The sequence below is a fragment of the Bufo bufo genome, chromosome 4, assembly GCF_905171765.1.
Source record: "Bufo bufo chromosome 4, aBufBuf1.1, whole genome shotgun sequence".
Taxonomy (NCBI): Eukaryota; Metazoa; Chordata; class Amphibia; order Anura; family Bufonidae; genus Bufo; species Bufo bufo.
Window position 1 is genome coordinate 169,426,548 of NC_053392.1, and position 19,102 is coordinate 169,445,649.

Below are 19,102 nucleotides of genomic sequence, written 5' to 3' on the forward strand. Positions count from 1 at the left end.
AGGTATTTTAGGCAGCTTCCCCTGTAGGAGAGTGCATGAGCAATTGGTATTCTAGCTTACTAGTCCCTGCAAATGTGCACTTTATTTCGTTCTGACCTCTCGTACTTGACCTTTGCCATTTTTCCAGATTTGACTCTCAGCTGCCTGACCTGACCTCTGCTTGACGCTCGTGTTGACTTTGTGCTTCCTGCCCTGACTTTTGGACTGATCATTGGATTGGATGAATTATGCTGTCTCTGACCTCGGCCTGTCCTTGGACTATGACTTTGCCTGTCCCCTCGGTGCTAGTTATTTAAATACTTCTAGGGCAGATCTAGAAAGCCTATAAGCCATGCTGCTCCACCCAAACTGAGTAATTGACAGCTTAGCATTAGATAGGCTATGGTGGAGGAATTCAATGTAATTCTTTAGTGTATATGGATGTGTACAGATAGGGCAGCATAGAAGACCTAACTAATCTGCTTTATTGGGTCATCTATTTAAGATTCTAATCTAAATGTACATTTTAAGCATGTAAAGCAAAATTGTCATATTGAAATCTGAAGGCTGCATGTTATAGAGCAAGAGGAGCTGAGAAGACTGATAAATAATTTTGTAGGAAAAGATGCACCTTTCATTTAAATCCCTGCTCATTTGGGCTTTTATTCAACAAAGTTGATAGTGAAATATACTGTTGATACAAGAAAGCTTTGATTACACTTGATAAAATGATGCACTGTGCTGATAGTGTACTCACCCTCCATGAATACTACCGGTACATGCTTAATAATGGAGCTTTTTATTATAGCTTGTGGGGATCCAGATGCTGAACCAGGTGCCAGAATGACATGTCGCCTCCTTTTACATCTGCTGAGAACACCAAAGATCAGCACATATGGAATGACAAATGGTGAGTTTGTTCTTTAAATTAAGGCAAATTTTAAAAACAGATTGCCTAAAAGATAAATTGTGCGGACTATGGCCGTATGTGTAATAGTGAAATATAGTTCTGCCATAAAAAAACCTCCAATATAACACACACAGCTAAAAATAGTCATATTTTATACCCATTTGCATTGAGCCATTTGAAATCTCCTGCCACACAACAAGACCAGACGAGAAACATGTTCAGCAAATCTGTAGGTGCAGCCTTTCCATTTCATAGTCCCAAAACTGGAAGGTAGGCTGCTGAGATTGGGCAACCTGTGACACTTGGAGAGAGTTAGAGAGGAGGAGAGGGGTCTACCTCCTGCTGAAGCACCCTTAAAGAGGACATGGCTGCAGATCACATAGCTGCAGGAATGTCCAGTGGCGAACAGGCTGATGCAGAGTGTGGAATGAAACAAAGTCACCCTCCTCTCCAAAGTGCCAGGTAATGGAACTGGATCCATGGGAAGAAGAGGCACTCGGGAAGACAAGGGTTAGTGCTGCCATGCTCACATGTGGCCCATGCAGCCCATTGGAACAATTTACTTTGAGGAGAGGTCATATTATGGCAATTTACTACTGGAGCCAGGAGATGCAGTAGAGTGGAGCTGCAAGAGAAAGAAAACCCGACCTAAGGCACTTGAGGCCTGGAGAGGCCTATAACATCACCTTTGGATCAGGGAGGTTTCCCATGGGACTTTTTGACTGTATATATATATATAGCTATAAGAGACTTTAAGAGACTTTAGCTGTCACAAATATTTTGCCCTAATATTGAGAGAGTGCAATTGCCAAGCCTGTGTACATGTGAATATGTTATATAACATTTTAAGTTTACAATGCCCTCCTACAGAGAGATAAACAAGTTTGAGATTTCTGCAAATTTTATATGCGCTTCTGCCTGCCGTTATTTCTGCAATAGCCAAGGCTACTGTGGATGGGACGGTCCTAGACCTTACCCATGCCTACACCTCATACCAAGACTTCTCAACCTCTTTCTACTGGGGTCTTACCAGGTAGACACCTGGGCCTTATGACTGGTCAGAGTCCATGTGAGTCAGCTATGTTGCTAAACTAGTGATTTGTGCAGCTGGAGAAATGCGTGTGCAGATTAGGATCAAAACGTACTTCCCTAGTTGACTCATCAACTAGAAGGTGCTTCATCAACTAGGGGGCACTGAATTTAGTCATAAGGGTCCAGATTCTCAAATGTCATCAGAAGTGGAACACCTTGCAAGCTTGCTGATACTTCCTAAAACTTACTTAAGAGAAGATTTATTGGATCATATGCAATTTGTTTATCATGGAGACTTTCATATGTGTGTAGTTAGACAAAAGTGACAAGTTCAATTTTTTATATTGCTTCATAAAAGTGCAATTATCTCTACATGAGGTTTCTGTTTTATGACATCCCTAGTAAAAAATGGAATGCACTTTTGTCAAGTACACGTTAATGTACCATGGTCCTGACAGGTTTTGTATGACCACTTTCAAATGTTTTAATATATTGATGGAGGCAAACCTAAGATAAATGGACAGGTGATTTATCAGGAGCCAAAATGTATTTTTCCCACTTATAATAGTACTGTATATTTAACATGTGAACAATAATCATATAGAGTTAGATTTTTTTTTTACAGTACTATGTATTTTGTAGCTGTAGAACCCACCTTCTCTTAATATGCTGACACTTCCCAATGTTAAAATGTTGGTTGGGTATGTGAACCCCTAAGTATAGTTGAAGGCATTCTAAAGGAGGCTGCTTTGGAAATGGGATCTATAGCTTTTGTCTTAATACTCACCCCCTTCACCCACTGCATGCTCACAAACCATCAGTATAATGCATTGTGAGGACTTCTGGAGTCCTCTCCTTTGTGTGCACATGCTCAGTAGTCCTCTCAATCCATTTGCGGATGCACAGCGGGGGGATAGAGGTGAGTACCCCAAGATCTTTTAATTCATTACAAAGACTATGATATAAGTATAATGGGCATTCTTATTCTGTAAATCAATCCTTTGGTGTTACAATAGATAGAAAATTTATGTATCCAGCAGAGAACGTGCTCTGGAACGCATCTTTCTTCCTCAGGAATACAACTAAATAAATGCATTAGGGGTTATTTAGTTTGTGGACTATTATTATTATTTATTATTAAAGCGACATTCATTCCATAGCGCTGTACATATGAGAAGAGGTATACATACATAATACAGACAATTGCACTAATCATAAACAAGACGGGTTACAAACTGGTACAGAAGGAGAGAGGGCCTACAATCTACATGGTATGGGAGAAGGACACAGTAGGTGCGGGTGAAGTTGGTCACGGCGGTATAGAGGCAGCAGGGTCACTGGTTGTAGGCTTGTCTGAAGAGGTGGGTTTTCAGGTTTCTTTTGAAGGATTCCACTGTAGGTGAGAGTCTGATATGTTGGGGTAGCGAGTACCAGAGTATGGGGGATGCACGGGAGAAATCTTGGAGTCGATTGTGGGAAGAGGCGATAAGAGGAGAGAAGGAGGTCTTGTGAGGATCGGAGAGTGCATGTGGGGGTGTATCGGGAAAGTAGCTCAGAGATGTAGGCAGGGGACAGGTTTGGATGGCCTTGTATGTTTGTTAGTACTTTGAAGTGAATTCGCTGGGCAATGGGGAGCCAGTGAAGGGATTGGCACAGGGGAGAGGCAGAGGAGTAATAGGGTGAGAGGTGGATTAGTCGGGCAGCAGAGTTGAGGATAGATTGGAGGGGTGCGAGAGTGCTAGATGGAAGGTCACAGAGAAGAGTGTTGCAGTAGTCTAGGCGGGAGATAATGAAGGCATGTACAAGCATTTTTGCAGATTCAAAGTTAAGGAAAGCACGGATGCAGGAGATGTTTTTGAGTTGGAGGTGGCAGGTGATGGAAATGGCTTGGATGTGCGGTCTGAAGGAGAGGGCAGAATCCAAGGTCACTCCAAGGCAGCGGACTTGGTTGACCGGGGAGAGTGTGAAGCCATTGGTCGTGATAGATAGGTCTGTTGGGGGGGTTGAGCATGATGGGGGAAAGATTATGAATTCTGTTTTATCCATGCGAAAGGCGAAGAAGGATGATATAGAAGATAGACATTGTGGGATTCTTAATAGTATGGTGGTGATGTCTGGACCAGAGAGGTGGATTTGTGTGTCGTCAGCGTAGGAGTGATACTGAAAGCCATGGGACTCTATGAGCTGTCCCAGGCCAAAAGTGTAGATAGAGAAGAGCAGGACAGAGCCTTGCGGGACACCAACAGAGAGGGAATGAGACGAGGAGGTGGTGCCGAAGTGGGAGACGCTAAACGTCTGGTCTGTGAGGTATGATGTGATCCAGGAGAGGGCCAGGTCAGTGATGCCAAGAGATGAGAGAGTTTTCAACAGAAGGGAGTGGTCAACAGTGTCGAAGGCAGAGGACAGGTCAAGGAGAAGGAGGACAGAGTATTGTTTCTTGGTTTTGGCTGTCAGTAGGTCATTGGTGACTTTGGTAAGGGCAGTCTCAGTCGAGTGGTGGGGTCGGAAGCCAGATTGTAAGTGGTCAAAGAGGGAGCAGGAGGAGAGGTGAGAGGACAGTTCAGAATGGACGTGTTGTTCAAGTGGCTTTGAGGCATACGGAAGAAGTGATATGGGGCGATAACTGGACAAAGAAGATGGGTCAAGTGAAGGCTATTTTTGAAATATTTGGCAAAGTCCTCAGCTGAGAAGAGAGGAGAGCGTGGGGGCGCTGGGGGACGGAAAAGGGAGTTAAAAGTGCTAAAAAGTTGTTTAGGGCAGTGGGCCAGGGAAGATATGAGAGATGAGAAGTAGGCCTGTTTTGCATCAGTAAGTGAGGATTTGAATATGAGGAGGGATTGCTTGCATGCGGTGAAATTATCTTTAGAATGGGATTTCTTCCATCGCCGCTCAGCAGCCCTAGAAGCTTGTCTGAGTTTTTTGGTCAGGTTGGTGTGCCAGGGTTGTCTATTAATTTTTCGGGTTTTGTTGTGTGTGAGGGAGGTAGCAGTGTCCAGAGCTGTACTTATTGTGGTGTTATATAGGGTGGTGGCAGGATCTGGGTCTTGGAGGGAACAGATGGTAGAGAGTGGGAGAAGAGAGTCAGAAAGCAAGCGAAAGTCGAGATGTTTAAGGTTTCTGCGGGTGTGTGCTAGTGTGTGGACCAGGGGAGCAGCAGAGGAGACCAATGAAGAGAGGGTGAGTAGGTTGTGGTCGGATAGGGGGAGAGGCAAATTAGAAAGGTTAGATAGGGAGCAGAGGCGGGTAAAGATAAGATCCAGAGTGTTACCATCTATGTGGGTGGGAGCTGAAGACCACTGTGATAGGCCGAAGGAGGAAGAGAGCGACAGGAGTTTAGAGGCGGCCGAGTGGCAGGTGTCAATAGGGATGTTAAAGTCACCCATGATGATAGTGGGGATGTTGGCAGAAAGAAAGTGTAGTAGCCAGGTGTTAAAGTGGTCAAGAAAGATGGTGGCTGGGCCTGGGGGGTGGTAAATAATGGCTACTTGAAGGTAGAGTAGATGCGAACAGAGTGTACTTCAAATGAGGTGAGCGTAATGGAGGGTGGCAGTGGAGTTGGGCTGTAGGAGCAGGTGTCTGATAGGAGAAGACCAACTCCTCCACCATGTTTGCAGCTGGGGCGGGGGGTTTGAGTGAATTGAAATCCACCATAAGAGAGTGCAGCAGGAGAGGAGGTGTCAGAGGGTGTCAGCCATGTTTTTGTGAGACCCAGAATATATGCCAGATAAAGCCATTGTGTGTGTCAGGGAGTAATACTAATATTCCTGACAACAATGTCACCTTTATCATATTTTTCTTGGCCGTTTCCCTCTGCAGGCTTTATCTATGATTGTAATTGCTTGTCCCGAGCTCCTCTCCAGAAGGGGGGGGGGGGGGGGCACTAGCTGCTATTATTTTTTTCACACACTCAACACCAGTGTGTCCTGTTCCCCTGTGCAAATACCCTTACCAGCCCTCTTAAAGGGAACCTGTCACCAGTTTTATGGTGTCCTAACTAAGGGCAACATAAATAAGTGACTGATTCTCTTAGCAAAATGCTGGGTCACTTTCTTTAATTGACCCAGTCAATCTGCCAACATCTTGTATTGAAAAGCTCCAGCTCATAATGATGAGTCCTGAATATTCATGAGCTCCTGACTCTTCCCGCCTACCTGCTGCTGATTGACAGTTATTTTCCATATGAATCAGCAGCAGGTGGGCAGGGGAGTGGCTATAGCTGTTAATAAATAAACGCTGGACTCACTGACATCACGCTGGACTCAAATCAGCTCATTAGCATACGGCATGTGGCATCTTTGTGTGTATATTATGAGGTAACCATCTGTCACACCAGTAAGTGAATACATCTAAGGCACTTTTTAGTAGTTAATGATTGTATATAATTAGTTAGATTATAATCAAATATCCACATGACAGGTTCCCTTTAAATCTGTAAAGTACACCATCAACACAAGAATGAAAATAGGAGTGGAACATACAAACACCTAATCACTCAGTTAAGGCCAGGCACAAGTATAAGCTACCACTAAGCAAAGTCAATACAGCAAACACAGAGTTCTTAGTAAAGATGCACAATAATTATGTTATTGATAACACAAAGATTTACAGACATTTCAGGAAAGGTGTCAGATCCAATTTTATTTTACTCCCTTCTGCCGGGACAACAGTGACAATTGCTGCTTTAAGAGGATTGATTCCTAAGGGTTGATAACATTTGAAAAAATAAACTAACATAATAATAATACTAAAGTGCCCTAATGGAGGAACAGGCTATTACATGTAAAAGGCAAAAATAAATTAAATTACAAAAAATAGACATAAAATAACTCTTCTCATAAGATTGCTCTCACTGATTGCTCTCACTGATACATGCGTTTATACCATGAGATCTTTTTTTCTTTACAGGTGAAACATATTTATTCACTGTGGTAATTGCCTTTGCCGTTTTTGTGGGGAAACACATTCATTTAACATGTTTCACCTATAAAAAAAATAATGCAACAGCTTTAAAAATGCATGCATTTTTATTTAGATAGATTTCAATGCAGTTTTAAAAAGCAACACTAAAGCAATGTGTAACCCCCTATCATGTTCCCCTACGTCTAACTGAGCCTGCCTCTGGTCACACTAATGTAAGATTTTATCTGAGAGATGTCCATGCATCATATCCATGTATCCGTATCAACAAAGACACCCAAGAGCTACATGGATAAAAATATAGAATTTTATGTAAGTGTCTTGGATGTCTCTAGCTTTGATCTATCTTCGCAGTGATCTCCCAACAAAGGACTGTTTCAGCCTCATCTCCATTTTCAGATAATATTAGCTTCTGGACATGTTTTGTTAAAAAGCATATTTACCAAACATTTATATAATTTCTTTTTTTTAGGGAAACTTGCCCCTGGATTGTGCTTTTCATGTGACAGACATCTTTTGGCAGCTGCTCACAACAACATTGAGGTGGGAGCTATATTTGCAGTCCTAAAGGCTATCCTGATGCTGGGTATGTTCCACTAAGCCATAGTTAATACAATTGCAATGTACAACTCTGTCATATCATACTTTTGGTTAGTATAATATTTGTAATATTAGCAGTAATTACAATCAGAAACTACATTTTCCATTATAGATGGAAACACCAATGCAGTGCCAGATTCATCACATGACCAACACCAGTGGTACCAACAGACCCAGCTGACTTACATGTATATTGGGGTCTGGCAGGTTCCACCTAGGTGTCTGCCATTTTCCTGTCTAAAATGACAGACTATGCAATGGCAGCTCTACAATTGAGCCTCTCACTCAAATGTGACCATAGCCTCAGGCATTTAGTAACCCACTATTTGTCTTCTCAGTTAAAGGGGTTGTCCGGGATTGGGCACATTGGTGTAATAGTACTAGAGTGACATACATATTACATACATGCATGTCCTACCTTTGCCACATATTTCTGAAGCCCCGTTTTCATATGGGAAATTCTTAGCTGGAAGTGACTGTTTTCTTATACTCAGTGACGTACCGGGTCTCTTGTTGGCGAGCTGAAGCCTCTTCTTCCGGCTGCTCAGGGAGCCCGGTGATGTCACTAAAACGGCTAGGGCAGCGCTAAAGCCCACCCATCAGAGCCGGTGACGTCACCGAACACACTGCTGGGCGGAAGCCTCCGCCCGGCAGTGTGTTATTGTAAACAAAAGAGCCTTTGCCCTGCACGATTTAGCACAGGGCAAAAGAGAGCATTGGAGCATGAACTGCTCCGATGCTCAAGTCAGGGGGGCTGCCTGGGTGAAAATGGAGGTTTGTCCGGGTTCAGCTCTGAACCCGGACAACCCCTTTAAGTAAACACAGTATGGGGAATATCTTACAGTCAGTAGTAATGTTTCACATTTTAAAGGGATTATCTGGGACTTGTCCTCAGTATAGGCCATCAATATCAGAAAGTGGGGGTACAACAGTCAGCTGTTCAGAGCAGCTGCCAGTAACAGAACTATACAGTTGATGGAGTTGAAAGCAGAAGACTCCATCCACTGTGTAGTGGCTGTTCTGGGTTCCTGCAGCTCATCTTTCATCTAGTCCCATTGTTTCTGGCTTTGTCCACTGTATAATTTTCTGCATTGGCAGCTGCCACGAACTACTGATTGGTGGAGTTCCAGGTGGCAGACCACCACCAATCCGATATTGATGACCTATCCTGAGGGTAAGTGATCAATATCTAAGCCACAGAATACCCCTTTAAGAGGCTGTTCTGTTTACAGAAATGTTGGTGACTGAAAAAATGCAGTGATTAAAATACAGATTACAATTTTAGTACTGTGTATAAAATAGCAAGTATACAGTAAGAGAAGTTCTAATTGTCGCCAATAGCTTTTAAGCATTACTCATATCTTGCCTAAAAAAAAAGAAAAGAAAGATTCTAATATACTTACCGTCGTGAAGTTGTGTATTTTGACCACTCGAGAAACTGGTCACTTGATGCTCCTCTGCTGAAAATCCTGTATCTGCCAACGTCACTTCATTTACCAGGTTAACGGTTTGGTTGATGGATGGGGACCTAATTTTCACTGTAGATAGGGCCAGAACTGTTTGTTTCAATAACACAAGCCTAGATGAGGTGGATTCAGGAGTTAGAGATTAGCTAGAGATAGGAGTAACTCTGGCTCTGTCCACAGCACCTCTCCAATCCTGGGCTGTTGAAGTGACATCCACATCCATAGCTCAGACAAGAAAACCTGTTAAAGGACATGATGTTAGTAGATGTGATTGGTCTCCCGAGCAGCTGATCCAAGTAACTGTTAGATGATAAATATTGAAAATTATAAACTTTCATCCACAGGCAAAATATCATTAATTTAGGTGGGTTTGTGGGGCCTTCTGGGTCCTCTTTAAGCAAGTGTAGATCTGTCCTTTTGCAAGGATTGTTTTTTAATCACCAAAAGATTTAGAAGACTGCCATTTTAATCTTTTCTTAGGTTAAACAAAAAAAAACAAGGCATCCAGTTCTCAAGTTTTACAACAAAATAGAATGCATACACTCTCACATCTCATGCATGTGGCCATATTATATTTTGTACAGAATTAGTGACAGACTGGGGCAGGGGTGGGCTGGGAACTTAAAGTGGCTCTGGAAAAAGTACTAAAAGTGGCCCAGTTTTGTAGTCGGGTCCAAATTGATTTAAGGCAGGGCTAACACAAGTAGTCAGGGCCAGCAATACCATATTACAGCACATTATATCACCATAACAGAGCCAAATACCACAGTCCATCACAAAATACTGCCGCCAGCAGCACAAAACACATCCCCAAAAACTTCCACTGGCCGGCCATGAGGAGGACTCAGACGGCCCCCTGGGCATCAGCCCAACGGGAAATTTCCCTGTAAGGTCTATGGCCAATGCGCCCCTGGACTGGGGTACGTAGGGCCACCGGTAAAATTCATTCTGAAGCCCCATTATACAAATACATGCAAATTAACTAACCACCATTGGCAAATTTCCAACGTTCTCTAAACACTTCAGTTGAAAGTGGCTGCGTTTGTATGCAGACATGTTTGGAGTTAAAGGGAACCTGTCACCAGTTTTATGGTGTCCTAACTAAGGGCAACATAAATAAGTGACTGATTTTCTTAGCAAAATGCTGGGTCACTTTCTTTAATTGACCCAGTCAATCTGCCAACATCTTGTATTGAAAAGCTCCAGCTCATAATGATGAGACCTGAATATTCATGAGTTCCTGACTCTTCCCGCCTACCTGCTGCTGATTGACAGTTTTTTTCCATATGAATCAGCAGCAGGTGGGCAGGGGAGTGGCTATATCTCTGAATTAAATAAACGCTGGACTCAATGACATCACGCTGGACTCAAATCAGCTCATTAGCATGTGGCATGTGGCATCTTTGTGTGTATATTATGAGGTAACCATCTGTCACACCAGTAAGTGAATACATCTAAGGTACTTTTTAGTAGTTAATGATTGTATATAATTAGTTAGATTATAATCAAATATCCACATGACAGGTTCCCTTTAAGTATTATATATGGAGAATTCATTGGGTGGGAATTAGTGGACCCCTGTTCACTTGATTAGTGAGGACCCCAGAAGGGGCATTTATTGCATATGACTAGAGATGAGCAAATTGATTCGTACATTTGGGTAAGTCTAATTTTGCATGCCGAATTATGCCTATGGAGCAGGTATTATGCCAGTGGTTGGCAGTGGCTACTGCTGGTGTTTCAGTTCTCAATAATCTTGTATCTTTCTAGTTAGGTGTAGGAGGAAATGGACATTTGGACCTTATTTTTGGATTCATCTAATTGTCATTAGCTTTGGATAGCTTTCATGGTCACTAATATGGACTTGGAGCTGTATACCAATTCTTCTGGGCTTGAGGTTATGGGGCCGTTTTTTTAGGAGCACTGCTTGGCCACATTCATGGCAGTAAGCTGGTTTGGTATCCAGTTTTGCGCTTTTGGAATTGTTCTCCATTCTGGTGGCAATAGAAATTTGGGGGAGAATTTGCGTAAGAGGAAGGTTTGTTTTTATTGTGATGCCATAGGAGTTGTGCAGACCATTAACATTCAGTCCGCCTACATTCCCTTGGTTACACGGATGCTCAGGCATCTGGTGTTAAAGGCGCTGTTTCTTAATTCTTTGTAGCTGTGCATATTCATAGAGTAGTCAATACTGTTGCTGATTCTCTTTCTCGCTTGCAGAGGGAAAGGTTTCACACATTGGCATAGAGGGATTCCTTGCCAGGAGTATTTTTGGAGTGTAGTCTAGGAACAGCAGCAACGTTGAACCAGTGGTCGTTGGTCAGCTTATTCTAAGGTTTGGTGTTCCTGGACTGCTCGGTTGCAATGGCCTCTGTGTGTCCCTGTATGATTGGTTAGCAGTATTGTTGTATTTTATAGGCCTTATACATAAACAGAGTGTTTCTGTGTCCATGGTGAATAGTTATGTGGCTGCATTGGCTTTTTGGTTTCGGGTGTCTTTATTCCTGAATTTAACTAGGAATTTTTTGATGTGCCAGGCTTTGAGGTTAGGTTAGTAAGGATTTGCGTCGGCCAGTATTGTTTAAGCTATTAGTCTATTTGGATCATAGCGTGGAAGTGTAATATTTGTCCTGGTAAGAAATCCTTCTGTTTCACTTGTTTTTTTCATTGGCCTTTTTTGGGGCTTTTACGGTTTCGAGTTGGTGGCCAAGTCTAGGCTATCGGTGGGGGTTTAGCTCAGCACGATGTCCAGTTGGGGCTGCAGTTCGTTCGATGTTGTTTAAAGAAGTCCAAAGCTGATCTGATGGTAATGGGCATGGATTGAATTAATTGCTGGAGTCTCTGATCTGTCCGGTTTGGTGTTTGAGAAAAATGTTGTTGACACGGCCAGTTGGCTCCCGCCCCTTATTGCTGATGGTTACAATTCATCTCTTTCACAGTTTCAATTTCTGTCTGTTTTTCATAAATGTTTGTTGGCAGACACAGAGGAGTTGGAGTATAAAGACAAACCAAATAAAGAGGATAGGTTGCTGGGAATCTGAAAATGTTTCTCTGTACATTAAAAATCTGTTGTTGTGATGCCTTGTACATTTTGTTGATGGAGACTCTGTGGTGCTGACGCTTCATTGACTCGTGTGTGCCTGTGTTTAGCTGATGGATAATTTGTGTTGCTGTTACAGGTCATGGCCATTGCCTGGTTTGGATCATCTGGCATACCTATGTCTGCTGGGGGCGATTAGAGTGGATGTGAACTGAGACAGTTGCCAGTTACATTTTGCTAGAGATGGGTATGGGCCATTATGTGCAACTAGGGTGGAGCGAACCTGAACTGTAAAGTTGGGGTTCGTACCGAACTTTAGGGTTTTTTGTACCCGGACCCGAACCCGAACATTTTCGTAAAAGTTCGGGTTCGAGTTCGGTGTTCGGTGATTTAATGGCACTTTTTGAAAGGCTGCAGGGCAGCCAATCAACAAGCGTTTAACTCCTGTGCCCTTAGAAGCCATCACAGCCATGCCTACTAATGGCATGGCTGTGATTGGCCAAGTGCAGCATGTGACCCAGCTTCTATATAAGCTGGAGTCATGTAGCGCCGCACGTCACTCTGCTCTTACTAGTTGTAGGGATAGGATGCTGCTGCTGTGAGGGAGAGATTAGGAAAGACTCTGATATCTGCACTTGGTGTGAAGTCAGCGATATACAGCGTTTTTTGTTTCGGGGGTGCAATGCAACATTTTTGTACCCTGCCCTGAGCCCAGTGAGATTGAAAACAAAGTTTTAATCCGTCTGTTAGTTAGGTGGGCGTCGGCGGCCATTTTGTGCAACAGCAGTGCACCAGCACTGCATATGTGCCAGGGACAATCATTTAATCCTGTTCTTGTAGTTCAGTGGCCGACACATACCCATTTTTAAAGTGCACCTGCACTGCATATGTGCCAGGGGAAGGGAAAATAATATCGTCTGTGAGTTCAGGGACCCAGGAGGTGACACATACCAATTTATTTTTGTAAAGTACCCCTGTGCTGCATTTCTGAGAGTGAAATATAATGAGTTAAATCCATCTGTTCCATTGTGGGGTGACATATTTACATTTTTTGTTGTAAAGTACCTCTGAGGCCTGCACTGCATATGTGACAGTCAGGCACATAAATTCAGCAAATCCATCTGTTCCATTGTAGGGGTGACATATCCACCATTTTTTATGTTAAAAACCCCAGTGCTTCATTTGTGAGAGTGAAATATAATCACAGTTAAATCCATCTGTTTCATTTAGTTTTTTTGGGGGGCAATAAAGTACCTTTTTGCCCTGTGCTGCATTTCTGACAGTCCATTAAAACCGCCAAATACTGAAGTTACATTTCTTGCTAAATTTTTTTTAATTTTTGTTGCTATAAAGTACATTTGCACCCTACGCTGCGTTCCTGTCAGTCAAATAAAACCATTAAATACTGCTGTTACATTTGTGGGCTTCAAATTCCCATTTTTGGGTGTAAAGTACCTCTGAGGCCTGCACATGTGACAGGCAGGCACATAAATTCAGCAAATCCATCTGTTCCATTGTAGGGGTGACATATCCACCATTTTTTATGTTAAAAAACAGTTAAATACATCTGTTTCATTTAGGGTTTAAAAAAAACTTTTTTTTTGCAATAAAATACCTTTTTGCCCTGTGCTGCATTTCTGGTAGTTAAAGAAATACAGTTAAATCCATCTGTTTCATTGTGTGTGAGAAAAATACTTTTTTTTGGCAATAAAGTACCTTTGCTGCCTGCACTGCATAGCAGACCGGGCAATAAAATTTAAAAATTAGTCTGTTCCATTGTTGGGTGACATTAACCCATTTTGGCCGTCAAAAAACCCCTGCTCTGCCTAGGTGACAGGGACCTAAATAAAAAAAATTGTCTGTTCCATTGTTGGGTGACATTAACCCATTTTGGCCGTCAAAAAAACCCTGCTCTGCATTGTTCACAAGGAACTTAATTTAGTAAAAATGTCTGTTACTTCGGTGGGAAACCACAAAAAATGAGGAGAGCGTCAAACAAGGGATGTGGCCCTGGTCGTGGTGCTGCTAGTGTTGGTGGAACTACTGTTGAAGGGAGAGGACATGGTCGATCTGTGCCAGCTACACTCCCAAGTGAAACACTTTTCTCAGGTGCGAGTAGGCGACAGAACCTTCAGCATTATTTTTCTACGAATGGTGAGGAGAGAACAAATACAGGCGATAGTAGATTGGGTTGCTGACAGTGACTCCAGTTCCTTCACATTGTCTCCCACCCAGTCCCTTGCTGAAAGCTCAGAGTTGGCACCTACAGCCCATGGCCATCTGTCTTTCAACTCACCCCCTTGCAAATCAGGCAAGCAGTTTGAGTCCCAAGTCATGCAGCAGTCTCTTATGCTTTTTGATGACTCTGCTAGCAGGGTTTTCGTGGGCCATCCACATAGCCCTGCCCCAGAAGTGGAAGAGATTGAGAGCACTGATGCCCAACCACTTATGTTTCAGGATGTGGACATGGGAGGACCATCGCAGCATGTCTCAGATGATGACGAAACACAGGTGCCAACTGCTGCGGCTTTCTGCAGTCTGCAGACCGACAAAGAGGGCAGGGGTAAAGAATGGGTGGAAGATGATGTGGAGGATGATGAGGTACTAGACCCCACATGGAATCAAGGTCATTCGAGTGACATGTGCAGTTAGGAGGAACAGACGGTGGTCGCACAGAGGTACCAGCACAGCCAAAGAGGGAGCAGGGTGCAAAAGCGTCTGTTACATTCTTGGGTGACATTTTACAATTTTTGCCATGAATAAACCCCTGATCTGCATAGGTAACAGGGACCTAAATTTCTAAAAATTGTCTGTTACATTCTTGGGTGACATTTTAAAATTTTTGCCGTATACAAACCCCTGCTCTGCATAGGTGACAGGGACCTAATTTTTGTAAAATCGTCTGTTCCATTGGTGGGTGACATGAACCCAGTTTTGTCGTGAATAAACCCCTGCTCTGCATGGGTGACAGGGACCTAAATTTTGTTAAATCGTTATCAGCTTGTGGGCCTTTTCGGGTTGAGGATGGAGTCAAGCTCAACTCCCAGTCCTACTGTCAGTTTCTGGAAGACACCTTCTTCAAGCAGTGGTACAGGAAGAAGTCTGCATCCTTCAAGAAAAACATGATTTTCATGCAGGACAATGCTCCATCACACGCGTCCAAGTACTCCACAGCGTGGCTGGCAAGAAAGGGTATAAAAGAAGAAAATCTAATGACATGGCCTCCTTGTTCACCTGATCTGAACCCCATTGAGAACCTGTGGTCCATCATCAAATGTGAGATTTACAAGGAGGGAAAACAGTACACCTCTCTGAACAGTGTCTGGGAGGCTGTGGTTGCTGCTGCACGCAATGTTGATGGTGAACAGATCAAAACACTGACAGAATCCATGGATGGCAGGCTTTTGAGTGTCCTTGCAAAGAAAGGTGGCTATATTGGTCACTGATTTGTTTTTGTTTTGTTTTTGAATGTCAGAAATGTATATTTGTGAATGTTGAAATGTTATATTGGTTTCACTAGTAAAAATAAATAATTGAAATGGGTATATATTTGTTTTTTGTTAAGTTGCCTAATAATTATGCACAGTAATAGTCACCTGCACACACAGATATCCCCCTAAAATAGCTAAAACTAAAAACAAACTAAAAACTACTTCCAAAAATATTCAGCTTTGATATTAATGAGTTTTTTGGGTTCATTGAGAACATGGTTGTTGTTCAATAATAAAATTAATCCTCAAAAATACAACTTGCCTAATAATTCTGCACTCCCTGTATACCGGCTGCACCCAGCCATTGTTGTACTGCAGCGCACTTTCTCTTTGTTTTATTTTTTATATTTCCCAATATTTTGGGGTCTACCCAAATTTAAAAAAAATTAAAATAATTGAAATAAAATAAAAAACAAAACAATAAAACTTTGTTGGCTACCTCCTCCTCCTCCACCGCCGCTTCCACATACACCGCCTCCTCAACCTCCTACTCCATATGGACCTCCTCCTCCTGGATCAAGATTATTATTTTTTATTTTTACGTATTTTATGTTATTTTAAGTCATTTCCCTATCCACATTTGTTTGCAGAGCACTTGCCATGCTCTTAACCACATTTTGCTGCCTTTTGCAGCCCTTTAACCCTTTCCATGACTATTTTAGAGCCATTTTAGTGCTCCAAAGTTCGGGTCCCCATTGACTTCAATGGGGTTTGGGTTCGGGGTCAAGTTCGGGTACTGAACTCAAACTTTTTTGCGAACCCATCTAACCCGAACTTCCATGTGTCCGCTCAACTCTATGTGCAACCACTTGTTGCCAGAGGTTCAATTTCATGTTTCTTTGGATAGGCCTCCTGGGGTCAACTATTTGGGAGTGAGGGCCTCCAGGGATCTTATCAAGTTGGATTTTTTGTGCTTATGGGCTATGTTTCCAGGTATTTTAGTTGGGTGGCTGGTGTGGAGGAATGCCCAGTCCATGGTGAAGTTGGACAAGGCTCATATAAAAATTGACATGGAGGATGGTTATTTTGTTTGGGGGGATAGAGGCATTGTGGTGCAGCACAGAGATTTGGAGGACAGGTCTGGAAAGTTTTTGAGTAGTGACTGTGTCCATTTGAATGTTGTTGGCATAGAATTGTGGTGTCCTTTTTTACACAATGGTATCAACACTGCCATTTGGGTGTGTAGGGATAATCATGGGCGAGGCTTCACTCGTGTTCATATGTGGCGAGCGAAGGTTCCCTAGAAGCAACAGATTTGGAAGTAATACACAACACATTCTTTGGAGTGAGGACTGTTAAATACTAGAAGTTTAGGGTACAGCTGGAGTTGGGCTTTCTGGTGGTGTTTTATGCAGTGCATCAGGTTCATTTAGGTGCCCTTGGGTCAGGTGCAAGTGGCTGTTAGTTGCACTGCAGGTTATGGGCGAGTAGTGATTGGGATATGGTGTTGTGGAGCCTCCAGGGACTCTCCCTTAATGTGAAACCAGTATGACAACACATTAAAGGGGTTGTCCAGCTTTTTAAAAGTCAGTAGCAGTCTGTCATACAAATTATATTCACCTGTTTATTTAAACAGTATGTTACACATTATTAAATTGTCTTTTGGTGTTTTGAAGTTTTTTTGTGAGAATAAATGGCTGCTGCAGCCTTTTCAACCATGAGATAGTGAATACGTGGTTATGGATGTGCGAGGGGGGAGGGGGGGACATGATTGAGGATGGTAAGGTAGAACTATATTTTCAGGGGATAACAAAGTCTTAAATCTCCATATAACAAGCACAACATGGTCATAAACTATGCTGACATGCAATTTTGCAGCAAAAGGATACAGTTTTCAAACTGATTGTTGGTGGTTATGAGATTTTTTATGTAAATGGCACACTCTTCCATCTCAGGCAGTCTACATTATGTGTCTAGAATAAGAAACTGGGTAATTTCTTAAAAAAACACATGGATACATAGGCTTGCTGAGATGTTGTACGCTGCCCATCTGTATGTAGTGCAGCAAATGTACTTTGCCCTGTGCCTCTTATGCGGTTGGGTGTTTGAGAACCTATTCCTAACTCAGGGGCCTCTTTGGGCAATTCACATGCTCCTCTGTAGGGATGGCTGAGCTTATATAGAGCCATAATAGGGCATACATAGAGGATGACAAAAAGTGAAGTAAAAGTTTCTTGCAACTCTGTCAAGATAACTATTGGGTATGTATGGAAGCATTAACCCCTTGAAGCAATGCTTCCATGGGAGAATAGTTCTGTTCATACAGCACCTCAAGAAACCAGTATGGCAACACATTATAGGGGTTGTCCAGCTTTTTTAAAGTCAGTAGCAGTCTGTCATACAAATCATATTCACCTGCTCCCGTCCAACTCCCTGAGTTCTTTCATTGGTCTTCCATTCTCTGCTGTGTAAACTTTCAGATGAATGGAGTCACATACGCTGCTGCAGCCAATGACTGGCCTCAGTGGTTACGTGTCCTTAAGTAGTATGTGAATCAGCAGTGACATGCCGCTTGAGGACATGTCACTACTGAGGTCAGTCATTGGCTGCAGAGGCACCTGTGACCCCATCTGTCTAGATGTCCACAGAACGGGGACCTGAAGACCACAGAAGAGTTCCAGGTTGCTGGAACGGAGCAGCAGCAGCAAGAAGCGGATAAGTATAATTTTTTTTCAACGGGTACAACAGGCTGCTACTGACATTAAAACATTTCACTAAAGCTGGACAATCCCTTTATGGCTGTGAGCCTCCATACCAAGGAGTTGTAAAATCTTTGTGCACTGCTACATGGGATTCGTGAACAAAATTCTGCATGAGTAAAAGACCACATATGACAAGACTGACTATATTCCTGCGATGTAAGAAATACCGGTAGTCTTTCTACATGTAGAAGCTGCCATCTAGTGGTCATATACTAACTTGTATCTCTGAAATACATTTTTTCTAGGAGATGCTGACATTGGTAATAGTAATATCAGCTCTTCTAGGCACATCAAGACTGATATGATGGATCATCCATTAGATGAAAGGGTTCCAGAGTCTCAATCAAGTCTACAATCATCTGGAAAGCCATTTGCTATTGAGACGGCTAGCTTAAGCGAGTACGCCAAGTATGTTTTGAGAACGATTTGTCAACAGGTAACTAAAATTTGAGACTCCAGATGTCTTAAGATCTTTTGACTGAGAATGATTTACCCAGATTATGACAGTTTTACCTTTCTTTGGGGTATAGGAGTGGGTTGGAGACCACTGTTTGAAAGAACCAGAGAGGCTATGTACCGATAAAGACCTCATCTTGGATCCTGTCCTCTCAAATAAACAAGCACGGAAACTGCTACAGTTGATTTGCTACCCTCATGGAGTAAATGATTCAGTTGAGGGAGACAACATCCAACGGCTTCATATTAAGCGTATCCTACAGGTAGTATATTGGGGGGTGGGCGTCTGTCAGTGGGCAGATTTTATATTCTCTGTCCTGTTTGAAGAGACCAGTGGTATAAATGATATTTAAGGGATTTTTCTGTTGGCTGAGAAATATGGGGTTGAGTTCAAGAGAAAGTCTCAGAAATCTGGACGTTTACTAGCGGTGTGCCAATGCATTTTTTAATTTTGCACTGCAAAAGCAACCAAATTTGTAATACACGCCAAATAGCACATCAGTAGCATT

General features: G+C 42.6%; 1 protein-coding gene across 1 annotated transcript in view; it reads left to right on the forward strand.

Moving 5' to 3' along the window:
* The window catches only part of MED12L (mediator complex subunit 12L), a 692,480-nt gene that overhangs the window by 558,309 nt on the left and 115,069 nt on the right, over positions 1 to 19,102 (forward strand). The window contains exons 24-27 of the mRNA XM_040429951.1: positions 788 to 889; positions 7,311 to 7,424; positions 18,383 to 18,573; positions 18,668 to 18,856. Of these exons, the coding sequence (XP_040285885.1) occupies positions 788 to 889; positions 7,311 to 7,424; positions 18,383 to 18,573; positions 18,668 to 18,856 (596 nt within the window). The remainder of the gene's footprint in view (positions 1 to 787; positions 890 to 7,310; positions 7,425 to 18,382; positions 18,574 to 18,667; positions 18,857 to 19,102) is intronic.